Raw genomic sequence first — 12,722 nt, forward strand, 5'->3', positions numbered from 1 at the left:
AAGGACGAGGATGAGGATGAGGATGAGGATGAGGATGAGGATGAGGATGAGGATGAGGTTGAGGAGGAAGTGACAACGGTTGATGTTGCAGAAGTTCAAGGCAGCACTGATCTCTGATAACTGAGTCCTCACCACAAAAGTTTCTATCTGAGACTGTCAAATGGTTCATCAGTGGAAGTGTATATCAGATCAGAGCAGCATTGATTTTGTTGCAGTAGACTCGAAGTAGAGAGTGCGTGAGGTTTTTCTTGTGTAAATTATCTTTTGTCTATTATGTACATTTTCCACTGCTCCTGCTGGCGCTGCTGCCACTTCTCCTCCTCCTCCTCCTCCTCCCCGCCTACAAATGCTTGCTCCTCGCGACAAAGCCTTGAACACTCGCTTAGTCGTTTAATGATTTATCCAACCCGGCCAGGCGTTCTCGACCAACATTCAAGACTAGAAAGATAAGCTGACCTTCCCACATCCTCCCGGAGTCCTGACTCGTCAGCTGCAGCGCTTGACTCGCCTCACCTCGTCTAAGATGAAGCACATGGCCTCTCCATCTTGCTCTTTGCCGCGGTTGTCATAATCAGAAACTCACGACTCAAACCTTCACCAAGCTTGTCAGACAAACAACAAGTCACAGAAGACAAGAACTGAAGATACCTGCCACGCAGCATCAAACGGTCCAAGCCTCCCCTTGGAATTCTACTCAGCTCCTCTCTTTCGAGTATCTGAGACCAGTCGTATGGGAGAGTACACTGAGCCAAACTGGAGTTGAGGCCATGAAGCATCTGGACGATGCCATGATGTGCAGAGGGTGAGGGTGTGCGGAGAGAGGATCATCGGAGACGAGAGGACAGCAGAGCCTCGGAGGGTGACGGAGGCTAGGAGCCTGCTAGCACTGCAGGGAGCCTCCGATCCTCGAGAGCATGACGGCAGTCACTGAGTGCAAACCGCCCAAGCTAGTCATGATGGTCAGCCTGTGTGCGCCCGGGCAGGTTTTCGGAACAAGTTCCGAAGTTCCTGGCAGCAATCGTTGTCGCTGAGCAAGTTGTGACAAGTTAAACTCCGAGGCTCACCGGTAGGCTAGCTGCTGGAGTCACTGAGTTGACCTCGGGCCTGCCCGGCGCAGGCTTTCAGTCTGGCGAGTCAGTAGAGCCTGAGAGCTCACTCAGTTGGTTTGAAAGTTCCGCTGAGTTCACCGTGACGGAGGCTGAGAGTCCGGTCCGACACCGAGTCGTTATCCGATCAGTGACAATGCGGCGGGCCGCCGGGCCGGCCGGCCCGGCCGGCCGCCGGTCCCACTGACACTGAGTAGGGCACCTGGATTCACTGATGAGTGATTATTATCTTCCCTGTAAAGGGTGAGTACCCCCCTTACGACTTTCAGAGAAGGGGGTCCTCAAGTTCGCTTCCCTTGGGATCCCAGTGCGGAACCCCTTCTGATCACACTTATGAGTAGGAAATATGTGGGGTGGGTGGTAATTATAGTGGGGTCAGGGGTGATTGAGAATAATAGGGTGCAAGGTTGTGGACCTCAACGGGGTCCCTCACGATGAGAAATGGGGGTAGGTACTCTAATTCATTTTCACTCTAAATTATTTGTACTGAAAACTACGAAAAGTATTATATGAGAAAATATTGAGCGATAATTATATCCAGCAATTGCGGTATCTGCGATAACTACTACAAATAAACATTTTGAAAAGTACCCACCACCGAAAAAGATTATTATTCATGAAGATACTTTCATGCAAGTGAGGCTGCGGCAAGGATAGGCGACTGCGATGCCAAGGGAGGAGGAGAAGGGTGCTATGGTAGTTGCAAACGATGAAGATGAAGATGTAGCGTCTGCAGACATGGTGTGAGTCTCGCAGTTGACACCATCGTTTTAGTTCAAATGTTCGACCCCGGTACCATGATGCTTTCGCGGGCCAACAAAGGGGAAACGAGGTAGATAGTTCTTGAGAATCGCAGAATGAGCGCGTAAGTTGACTGGGAATCAAATTGGGTTTCGTGTAGGAAAACATATGTACACCAGAAAAGAGAACCAAGTAACATGAAGTAACAGTTCAAGGCACTTGCCGAGCAAACTTTTCCTTGGTACTGATGCTGGCGTGTGAAGGGACGAAGCATTCGCTGCCGCTCAATATGTATTGATGATCAAAGATATGGAAGGAATCTTTGCAGACCTCATATGCAGGCCTCCACGGTATCTGATTTACCCAACCATCGGTCCATTCATTTAACGTTTCGCCACAACAGGAAGCGCTACTCCATTGAGGAGTTGGGGCCAGAAACATTTTGGCTCAATGGAGACCTGTACATCAGGAAGGACTTCCAGGCAGCGCGTCTTTTGTCCTTATTCGCACTGTATCTGACGAGCCAGAGCAGCTTAAGAACAGAAGCCAGATGAGTATTGCCTGCAGCCATTACTTTCCGGTTTGCAAGAAATCTGGTATCCCTTGCTTGCATGATTTCGAATGCGATTTTGTAGTCAACAGATAGCAGGTCAAGCCAAGAAGAGCATCCCTTGTGTCGTGTACCTGCACGGCAACAGCGGCTGCCGTCTGGAAGCAGATGAGCTAGCAGACGAGTAATTGCAGTGGAGGGATGGACTCGGAACTGAGTATTGTAACCCTTCCAGCTTTCTGAGCACAGGGATATCCTTCTTCAGGTGAGGTGTAAGAACGATCGAGGAGGGGCTGCTCACCGTCTCTGCAGCGTCGACTTTGCAGGATGCGGTGTATCCGACGGAAACATCGTGACGCTCGGGTATCGGGAGGTGCACGTCCATAACCTGAGGGGCCGAGGCAGCTGACCTCAAGTTGCAACAGAGAGAAGACTTGGAGGCGATCTTGGACTATCTCAAGGTTGATGTGGATGCAAGTCTCTCCCTTCCTCCTCTCCCCCTTCCCCCTCTTCCCCTCTCTCGTTCTCTCGTCACTCATGCGCTGATAGGATGATTCGTGCGTGTCCAATGTCGCACTGTACGGAAGGCAAGAGCAGCGATCGTCTGTGTTGCTGTTTTGACGTTGGGTGTAGGAGCATGGGAGCAGCCACTGCCCTGCTGGTGGCTTCGGACGATAGATACTATGCTTTCATCTCTTGCATGGTCTTGGACAGCTGCTACTGCTCCCTCAGACAGGTTCGATTGTGACCAGTCAGTTTCAAGGGCACCGATGGCTTCGACAGGTGCTTTTGGATCATGCATGCAAGTTCACAGGGCACATTCCGCTTCTCCCATACGAGGTCAACTCTTAACTCAGCGGTAACTCATTGATCGAAAGTCATCAGACTGTGGCGGACAGCGCTGTGGAAGTAGTTCGTTCGGCAGTTGAGGCCCGGGTAACTTCTCGATGCTTCATCTCCTTGCTCAGTCATGCTGATCCTTGTTCGACGCAGGCCGGATTTGACCTCGACACTCTCGACCTTCTCAAGGTGTAGCGTTGCAGCTTTAATGTCTTCCTGGACTCACACCTGATAGGTGGCCTCCCTCTGCCAAGCTCCAGTCCTGTTCGGGCATGCGAGCGAAGATCATCTAGTCAACGCAGCTCATTCCTACAGGTGGCTTGCTGTCCTGCTGGTTCCAACCTCCCTCCTGCTCTGACTGCCAGGGCCTTGGCCTCTCGACAGATTATATCGCGAGTACGGTGGCGAGAAGGACATCACCATCTTCAAGGGAGATCACAACAGCCCGCGGCCCCAAGACTTCACGAACAGGCTCGAGCCCTTTTTGGTTGATTTGGTTCGGCTTACCTCCCGCCTTTGCAGAGCTCGTGATTTTCTTGTCAAGAAGTTGAAGTCTGCAGAGACCGATTTCAATCAGATTCGAAAGGTGCACAAAATGCTCTGGTTCCATGTCATCCCTGTGACAATGAAGCAGAGGAAGAGGATCTTTCATCGCATGAAGTTCCATCTCTTCAAGAATTCTGCGTTAAAGGCCAAGAAGGAGCCTGTCTACAAACTTGGCGCGGTTGCGGTGATTGAGCTGCGTGGGAACCAGGACACGATCTGAACGCTTGTTGGCAGGCAAGAAGTGAATGTAACGGATCGACCACGAGCAAAGAGCAAAGTCAGGAGGTCCGAGAAATTAAGTTAGATGATCACACGAATTTCTTTCTGGTGTTGGTTGGCAGTATTGTCGCGGTCGTCGTCCTGTACGTGTTGAACTTTGGAAACATGGGGGTCGAGATGCACTACAGATACCTATGACGGTCTTGACAGAGACTGCAATCTTCATGCTTTGTACCATGTCTGTATTTTAGTGCGAAGTAAATCCAATTTTCTGGCGAGATGTGGGGAAGGTTGTAGTACACGAAGATGAAGAGGAGCATGGCAGGCAATCGCGAAATCACGGAAACAATCAAACAAAACCAGGAGCCGGGGAGAGGACAAGCTGCAAGTCAGACATATCCGTGGGTCAGGTAAGAGTTCCTTCGATACGCTGCTACAGTAGAGCGCAGATCTTGTAGCTCTCGCTGCCTCATGGCACGCTCCCCTTGCAGCCTTCAAGGAACTTTCAGAGCACCGCAAAGGCTGCCGGGCAGCGACCTGAGTCGATGCTCTCTCTCCTCTCGAAACTGGTTCTGGGACATGGTCAGCGACGACCCCAGGAACTCGACCACCGCTCGGATCTCCTGCAGTGACTTCGCTGCCTCGCTTGAGATTATCTTGGCCTTGCGCTCGACCTCAGCAGGGGAACAAAGTAGTCAGCCAGCAAGAGTTACCTTCCTGCTTGACTCTTCCGCTGTCTCTGCTCTGAGCTGCAACGCCCTTGCAGCGGCGACTATCCTGGCCTGCACTTCCACCGATCAGCGCAAGGTAGGGCAGGGAGAATCTTTTCCTCTTTCTCCCGCGAGAGCTCAACGACTTTGTGAACGTGCTCTTGCGACTTCTCGGACACTCTCCTCACGCGATCTTCGAGGTCAAGGATGTATACTCCGGCCTTGTTGTAGTCGGACGTCAGCGATTGCATTGACGCCGTCAACTTGGCGTTGATGACTCTCAGATCTCTGCAGTTGATGCACATGTCCGAGTGCATCGTATGGAGCGGGGGCGCTTTTCCCACGTACATGGGAAACTCTCTGCTGAACTTGAGGCCTCCGAGGTCAAACCATGGCTCGTTGATCTCAAATAGAGATCCGCGATCGGACCAGTAGTTCTTACCGAAGTTGAACTGCGCTGGCTTCGCATGCCTGTCATCATGATCCGGTCCCCCCCGCCCTGTAGAGTTGGGGTCTGGCATGTCGTGGTGCTTGCTGTCGGTGGCTAGGATCTGCTCAATGCTCTGCAGTCGCGTGCAGATCCTGTCGATATCAGCCCGCAACATGTTTGTATCTTCCATGGTTCGGTGTATTCGCCCGTCGAACACTACCTGAGGCTGCCTGCTCCCGCTCCCGGGCTGTCCTCCCTGTCTGCTGCTCCTGTTGAGCCCCCCGTCTCTGCTCGCGTCCATGTTCGCGTCCCTACCGCCCCCCAAAGCCTCCGGCGTCTGCATGGGCCGGCCTGCGCCCTTGCAAGTTGAGCGTCCCCGTGAAAGGCAGGAGAAAGAAAAAGTCAATCATATGTACCGTCCGGTCCGACACTGTGACTGACTCTGACTCTCACCAGGTCGGACCGCCGCCCGGTGGCGGCGGGGGCCGGGCCGGCCCGGGGCCCGGCACGGGCCAGGCACTGCGGCAGCCTAGCCTGTCCGGTCCGGTCCACGGGACCCGGGCACGGCACCCACGGCGTCACGGATCGCCGTTGGGCCTGTCCGGCAGTGTCAGGGTCAGGGCGCGGCCTCCTCGTTAACTTTGACTCCCGTAAAGGTTCAAGCCTCCTCGACTCTCCTGATTGTCCTCGTACTGATTTTTAACTTAACTTTGAGTGAAGGAAGCTTCAGTACTGCGGTATAGCCGCGGGCCGCCGCGGGGCCCGGACCCGGCCGGCCCGGCTTCTCGGAAGTTCACTGAACTTCCTCGGAGTCACCCGTCGGCCGGGCCGCTTCCGAAGTTTCGTGTTTGAATGAAATTTCAAACTCGCATTATAAGAAAACGAGGCGGGCCTGAGGAGAGGAGCACAATGGCGGCATGGGCGCGGGCGGACACGGAGGGCATGTTCGGAGGCGGCATGGAGCCAACGGTCGGGAGAGCAGACTCGGTGGCAGGTGAGCGACATGCAAGTGACCCATGGCAGAACGAGTAGAGGAAGAGGAAGGCAGGCCGGAGGAGCAGGAGGAGTGGTAGAGGCGGTGCGGTTGTTCTAGGGAGGGCGATGCGTTGGACGGGGAGGTGGCGCAGCGAGCGGGGATCGCGCGTGTCTTGTGCAAGAAAACGGAAAATGCGAAAATAACGATGATGAGATGATGTAGCATGTCAGTGACTCGCAGCTCTCTAGGCTACAACCCCGGTGCAAGAATATCACTGCGAGCCTCCCGCCCTGGCACCGCAAAAGCAGGTGGTGTCTGGCGCTGGAGGAGGAAGTCGTTGACTTGCTGTGCTCAGGGCCGCCTCCACGAAGACCGCCGTCCATCATGCCCGTGGTGAGGCCGCGGACTGCTGTCTCAAGTGCCCCGAAGCCAGCAGCGATCGGGCATTACTCCTTCCGCGTGGAGGAGAAGGCGTCTGTGCAGAGTGAGCTGAAAGTGCCGCCTGTTCTGCTCATGGGGAGGAGCAGCACAATGAGAAACTCATCGCAGAAGAATCAGCAGCGTGCTGAGCTCCTCAAGTACAAACTTCGTCCTGGGGCTCTGGAGGAGCTGGGGCTGGACGAGGAGGAGGGGGGAGAAGACTTCAGCGACGGCAAGAGCGTCTCCTCGACAGTGAAGTCCAGCACGAAGAACAGGATGTCGCCAGTTCCTGAGAGATACGAGATTGCTCCCTATGGCGGCAAGCGAGAGATCATGAGTCTGAAGCAGCAGATCATGGTTCCTGACATGTTGTGCTTCTTCAAGGACTGGGCTGACTGTTTGGCTGGCAGGAAACGGAGAGCGCGACATGGGATACGAAAGCACAGATTGACAACTTGAGGACCAAGACTCAACTGACGGCTGCTCTGGTGGAGGAGAAGGTCGGGCATGTGAAGCAGGCGAACAGCGTGCTGGACACGGAGCTGCAGGAGATCGAACGGCAGATCGACGAGCTGAAGAGGATCAGCAAGACGCAGGTGGAGGAGATCAAGACGCTAAGGGAGATGAACAGGAAGAAGGAGATGACGATAAATGACGACAAGAGGACGATGAGGGAGCTGGAGGAGAAGATCAGGGACTCTCAGGTCCTCAGTGACTCGGTCGACGTCCACAAGTCACCGGTGAGGAGCGAGGTCTCGAAGGAGAGCAAAGAGAAGGCCGTGCGGAGGAGCGAAGAGTTGCACGTGCAGGCAGAGACAGAGGAGTTTGATCTGAACTCCCTCTCCATCCCCTTCGAGCTGCAGAAGCTGGTCTCCCTGGATCATATCAGGAACGAGTACGACGGGAGGATCTACGGGGAGAGAGGGAAGGAAGAGGAGGAGGAGCAGAGCTATCATCCGAGCCAAGATTTCATTCCGGTCTCCTATCTTTCTCCTCCTCTGCTCTCCTTCCTCGCTTTCTCCATTCCTCCTCTCGTATCCCCTTCGCCCCTTCCCCTCGCTTCTCTCCTCCTGAACGATGTTGCAGATTCCCCCATGGCTGTCCAGCAGCAAGCCTCCTCCCGACTGGTCTGATCAGGCGGGATCGCGGGTAGCAAACTACCAGCCGGCTGTGTCCTCCCTCCCCGAGGGTCAGCTTTCCCTGAAGCTCGTCCACGGCTACAACGGAGAGTCGTCAGTCCGCTGCCTTCTTCTCACCCAGACGGGGAAGCTTGTCTACCCAGCCGCCTCCGTCTGTGTGATCCTCGACACGGTCAATCACGTCCAGGAACACTTCACGGAGCATGTGGATACTGTCATCCACCTTGTTGGACACCCCGGGGGCCTCGTAGTTGCCAGCAGCGACGCGGGGAAGCTAAACAACATCTGTATCTGGGACAGCGAGAGCAAGGAGGTGCAGTCTCGGTTGCAAGGGTTCCACCAGGGGCCCGTGCTGTGCATGTCCTTCTCCCATGACGGGAACATCCTCGCGACGTTGGGGAGGGAGGAAAGCCACATGCTGTGCCTGTGGGACTGGAGGAAAGAGACCAAGTTGCTCCATACGAGGTCGCACGTCAAGCCGGCCATGTCCCTGACGTTCTTCCCCAAGGACGACTACGTGGCCTGCTGCGGGATCGAGTTCTTGCGGGTGTGGAAGATCAAGCAGAGCAAGATGGAGCTGGTGCATAGCAGCGATCAGTTCAAGAAAGACAAGGCCATCCACTGCTGTGCCCTGTCGATGGTGCTGAGGTACGACGGCCGGCCGACGACTTGCCTGGTTGTTGGCAACGACGAAGGATCTCTGCTGGTCTGGTCTTACAACGAGAACGCGGAGGACGCTCTGCCACAAGACGCGAGGGATGAAACCGTCATCAAGCTCAGAGACACGGAGAGGAGGGCCCACGATGGAGCTATCCTCCTCCTGTGTCATCATGCCGGTACGCCCCCCCCTCCCGAGCCTCCTCGTTCCACTGACGTGTTGCACTTGTCAGCTTCCACTAAATCATCTTCTCCTCCTTCCTCCTTCTTCACCGGTGGCCTCGACGGCCGAGTCAGATGCTGGGAACCTCATACCGTCAAGGGGATTCAGCCTGTAATACCAAGACACCGTCTCCCTCTTGCTCTCATACGAGCTTTCATCTCCCGTCCTCTCCAACCCCCTCCCTCCCCTCCCATCCTTTCCCCTGCCGTCCTCTCCTCCTTCCTCCTTCCTCCTTCCTCCGTCCACTCCTTCCTCTCCATCTCCCCCTTCCTCCGTCCACTCCTTCCTCTCCACCTCCTCCTTCCTCTTCCCCCCCCTCCTGTTCTCCTTCTCCTCCTTCCCACGTGCTGACTCTGCTGCAGGTCTGGACTGTTTCCATGGACGAGGTGTCAGCTGCCATCTCTCCCACGTTCAAGTCGCACAAGTCATCCATCAGCGGGGTGACGTCTGGGAACAAACTCTACGTCGGGACCGTCCACAACGACATCTTCGAGTTCTCTCTGGGAGGAGGAGGAGCCCTTCCTTCCTTGAGCAGGAGCATCGTTCAAGGTCACTCCAACGGAAGCATCTTCAGCATGGACGTCCACCCGACCAAGAACCTCGTTGCTACTGTCGGAGGGGACAAGACCCTTCGGGTGTGGAGGATAGGAGGCAGCAGGTCCGTCCCCCGCATCATCATGCTCAGTCAGGAGGAGAAGGGTCCTTCCCCCTCGGCCGTCTCCTTCAGCCCGGACGGTGAGCACCTTGCCGTGGGCTTCGAGGACGGGAAAGTTTGGATCTTCGATTTCTCCCTCCAATTTGACAACATGCCAAACATGATATGGTCAGTGACAACTGCACCGCTTACTACTCTCCCTTCCCCTCTCTCTCTCCATCTCCTTGCTCCGCTATTGCTGCTGCTGCTGCTGCTGCTGCTGCTGCTGCTGCTGCTGCTGCTGCTGCTGCTGCTGCTCCTCCTCCTCCTCCTCCTCCTCCTCCTCCTCCATAGCTTACGGATGTGCTCGTAAGACTTGAAGATGTCACCACCTCCTCCTTTTGCACCTTCCCATCCTCATCTTCCTCCTCCTCCTCTTTTCCTTCCCTAACGTTGTGCAGGGAACCAGAGCCTTTACTGCTGAAGAACGAGGACGACAGCACAGTCAAGCTCTCCACACTTCCCAGTCCCATCACAGTGATCCGTTTCAGCCCGAGCAAGCCTTTCCTTGCCGTAGGCAGCAGCAACGGGAGGGTCACCGTCTTTCTTACTGAGAGCGATCAGAGCAGCTCCCTGTATCCAGCGAGGAAGCCCGTCAAGGCGCATACAGGGCACGTGCTCGCTATCGACTTCACAGAGGAGGGAGACGTTCTGCAGACGCAAGGAGCAGACAACCGGCTGCTCTACTGGCGTGCGGAGGCAAAACCAGCCTCTCCCTTCCTCTCGGTCTCGGAGGTGGACGGAGTGGGCGGGAGGAGGTGGAGCCAGTGGAGCAGCGGGATCGGGTGGGAGGTCGAGGGGATCAGCAGGATCGACTCTCTCTCCCTCGTCTCCACCTCCACCTCCATCTCCAAAGACGGCAAGGAGCTCCTGGCATGGTCGGACCATCGCCTCCGCCTCTACAGGTTCCCAGCTCGTCCTCCGGCGCTCTTCCGCTCCTACCTCGGCCACTCCTCCGTCCCTTGCGCCGCCAAGAGCAACTGGAACGACTCCTCCCTTGTCTCCGCCGGGTCTTCAGACCTCTGCGTGATCGAGTGGAAGTACAGGGAGAGGGCGGAGAAGGAGACTAAGACGCCGCCCTTGGTGGACCGCAAGGACAAGAGGAGGAGCTGGATGGAGGAGGAGATCGAGGGAATGGTCGTCAGCCTCTGCTTCGAAGACTCCTCAGGTATCGCCTCCTCCTCGTCCCTCCTCCTCAAGCTCTGGACCAACTTGCGGGATGCTCTGTGCGGCCTGCTGGGCGTCCCTCCCTCCAGGCTGCTCCTCTGCAACGCGTTGGGCCCGAAGCTCGAGCTGCTCGTTTGCCTCCTCCCACACGAGGAGGGGTGGGACCAGGAGCCGACGCCGCGTCGCCTCTTCGACCGGATGAGGAAGAACTTCGAGGACGGGGTCGTGTACAAGACCAGCACTGGCATCCCTTACCTCTCCTCCCCTCCCACTGTCCTGCAGACTCCTCGAGAAGAGGAGGACGAGTTCATGGGGATCCGGCCATGGCTGGGAACGATCGCTCCTCCTTCCGACTGGAGCACGGAGCACGGGTCGGTCTCTCTCGGTTTCCTGCCCCCCCTCCTTATCGAGCGGGAAGAGGGAGGATACACGGCTCGAGCTCGCATGCCCTCCATCCTGCCCGGCTTGTTCGAGTCGAAGCTCACGCTGGAGCGTGTGCACGGATTTCTCGGTCGCTCTCCCCCCCTCCTCGTCTACGTCGACAACAGTCGCCTCCTCTACCCTGTCGGGGCCATGCTTGTGCTGCATGATACGCGCTTCCGATCGCAGAGCTTCTTGCAAGGGCACGTCGGGGAGGTGACGTGCATGGCCGTATGCAAGAAGGAGGAGGCGGTGCTGGTGGCTACAGCAGAGAAGGGGCTTCACGCATGCATCAGGATATGGAACGTGGAGGACGGGAGGGAGCAACTGTGCCTCCGGGGGCTGGAGGAGGAAGGCGTTGTTTGCCTCTCCTTCCTCCTCCAAGACTACCTCGTCTCCGTCGCTGCCGACGAGTTTCACAGCGTCGCCGTGTGGGACGTCAGCAAGGGCTGCCTGCTGTGCAGGAGCGCCGGGGACATCAACAGGCTGTGGGGGCTGACCTGCTTCGTGAAGGAGACGCCGGCAGGTCAAAACTTCGTAACTGTCGGGGTTGACACCGTTCGCTTCTGGAAACTCAACGTGTCGCGGTCAAGTTGCTCCTTGTCAAGTAGGAAGGGGCTCTTCGGGAGCAAGGGAGGGAAGCAGACGCTGCTGTGTGTAGAGAGCATGCTCCTGGAGGAGAAGGAGGGTGGAGAGGACGGAAAGGATAGTTTCATCACTGTGTGCGGGTCAGAGAGCGGATCTCTCTTCGTGTGGAGGGAGAGGTCGCTGTGGTTGGACGGCAAGGCGCACGACGGTGCTGTACGCTCACTGTGCGTCTGCCAGGATCAACCTGAGAATTTCTTGAGCGGAGGGGAGGACGGGGTTGTGAAGATGTGGACTCTGAAGGACAGGAGCCTCGTCTCCGTCTTCCTCGTCGAGTGCAGGCGTCTGCTCCCTGCACTAGCGAGCTGCAGGCTGCTGTGCCTTGCTACCGTGGGAGGGGGAGGAACAAGACAGAGAGTTGCGATCGGGACCGATCGCCATGCGCTGTACGAGCTCGAACTTGACATGAAGGATGCAAAGAGGATCAAGATGGTGGTGGGCTCGTTCCAGGAGGTCAACTCCTCCCCCTCCTCCTCGGGCTGTGCCGCTCTCGCCGCCCACCCTCACTCCTCCTTCTTCGCAGCAGCAGGAGAGAACGGGACTTGCCGGCTGTGGGACCTGTCAGGGCACTCCCATATGGGCGAGATCGACCTCCAGCATGACTGCAAGGAGCTGGAGTTCCACCCGGGAGATTTGCAGCACCTGGCAGTGGGGCTGAGGAGGGGAGGAGTGAAGATTGTGCAGTATGCGCGAGGGGCAGGAGGAGCAGGAGCAGGTGCAGGAGCAGGAGCAGGAGCAGGAGCAGGAGCAGGAGCAGGAGCAGGAGCAGGAGCAGGAGCAGGAGCAGGAGCAGGAAGGTTCCTCCTATCCATGCTCTTCTCGCTCGAGCAGCGAACTTGTGGGGTCCGGAGGCTCAAGTACTCGCCCGACGGCGCCTACCTCGCCGTGGCGACAGAGGACAAGACTATTGACATCTATGTCGTAGCCCAGCAGTACTCCAGGTGGGGTGTGTGCAAGGGGCATGCTGACGAGGTCATCAACTTCGACTGGAGTGAGGACGGGTCCGTGATCAGGAGCAACGACCGGTGTTACAACCTCCTCTACTGGCGGGTGGATGCGATGAGGAGAGGTCTGATTGAGCCCTGCCGGTCCAAGGCAGAGTACTCCGACTCCTCCTGGGCGACTACCTCCTGCCCCCTCACCTGGTCCACCCAACATGTCGGGAAGATGTACGAGGCGGTCAGTCAGATCCAGGACCTTGACAGGTCAAGGAACGGCTCCCTGCTCGCTCTCGCTGAC

General features: G+C 56.7%; 2 protein-coding genes across 2 annotated transcripts; one reads left to right on the top strand and one right to left on the bottom strand.

The window, feature by feature from the left end:
* Positions 1–1,772: 1,772 nt before the first annotated feature.
* On the top strand, positions 1,773–4,003 carry GUITHDRAFT_138727 (hypothetical protein; the record flags this gene model as incomplete). The annotated part of the gene is made up of 14 exons (XM_005832823.1): positions 1,773–1,849; positions 1,881–1,938; positions 2,380–2,427; positions 2,490–2,581; positions 2,633–2,662; positions 2,710–2,770; positions 2,823–2,858; positions 2,947–2,975; positions 3,031–3,133; positions 3,181–3,237; positions 3,283–3,333; positions 3,391–3,426; positions 3,473–3,552; positions 3,622–4,003. The coding sequence occupies 14 exons, from the start codon at positions 1,773–1,775 to the stop codon at positions 4,001–4,003; spliced, it is 1,140 nt and encodes a 379-aa protein (XP_005832880.1).
* Positions 4,004–4,391: 388 nt separating this feature from the next.
* On the bottom strand, positions 4,392–5,332 carry GUITHDRAFT_108353 (hypothetical protein; the record flags this gene model as incomplete). Its single annotated transcript, XM_005832824.1, has 4 exons — positions 4,392–4,494; positions 4,540–4,664; positions 4,716–4,784; positions 4,901–5,332. The coding sequence occupies 4 exons, from the start codon at positions 5,330–5,332 to the stop codon at positions 4,392–4,394; spliced, it is 729 nt and encodes a 242-aa protein (XP_005832881.1).
* Between the last annotated feature and the right edge of the window lie 7,390 nt (positions 5,333–12,722).

The sequence above is a fragment of the Guillardia theta genome (assembly GCF_000315625.1).
Source record: "Guillardia theta CCMP2712 unplaced genomic scaffold GUITHscaffold_33, whole genome shotgun sequence".
Taxonomy (NCBI): domain Eukaryota; class Cryptophyceae; order Pyrenomonadales; family Geminigeraceae; genus Guillardia; species Guillardia theta.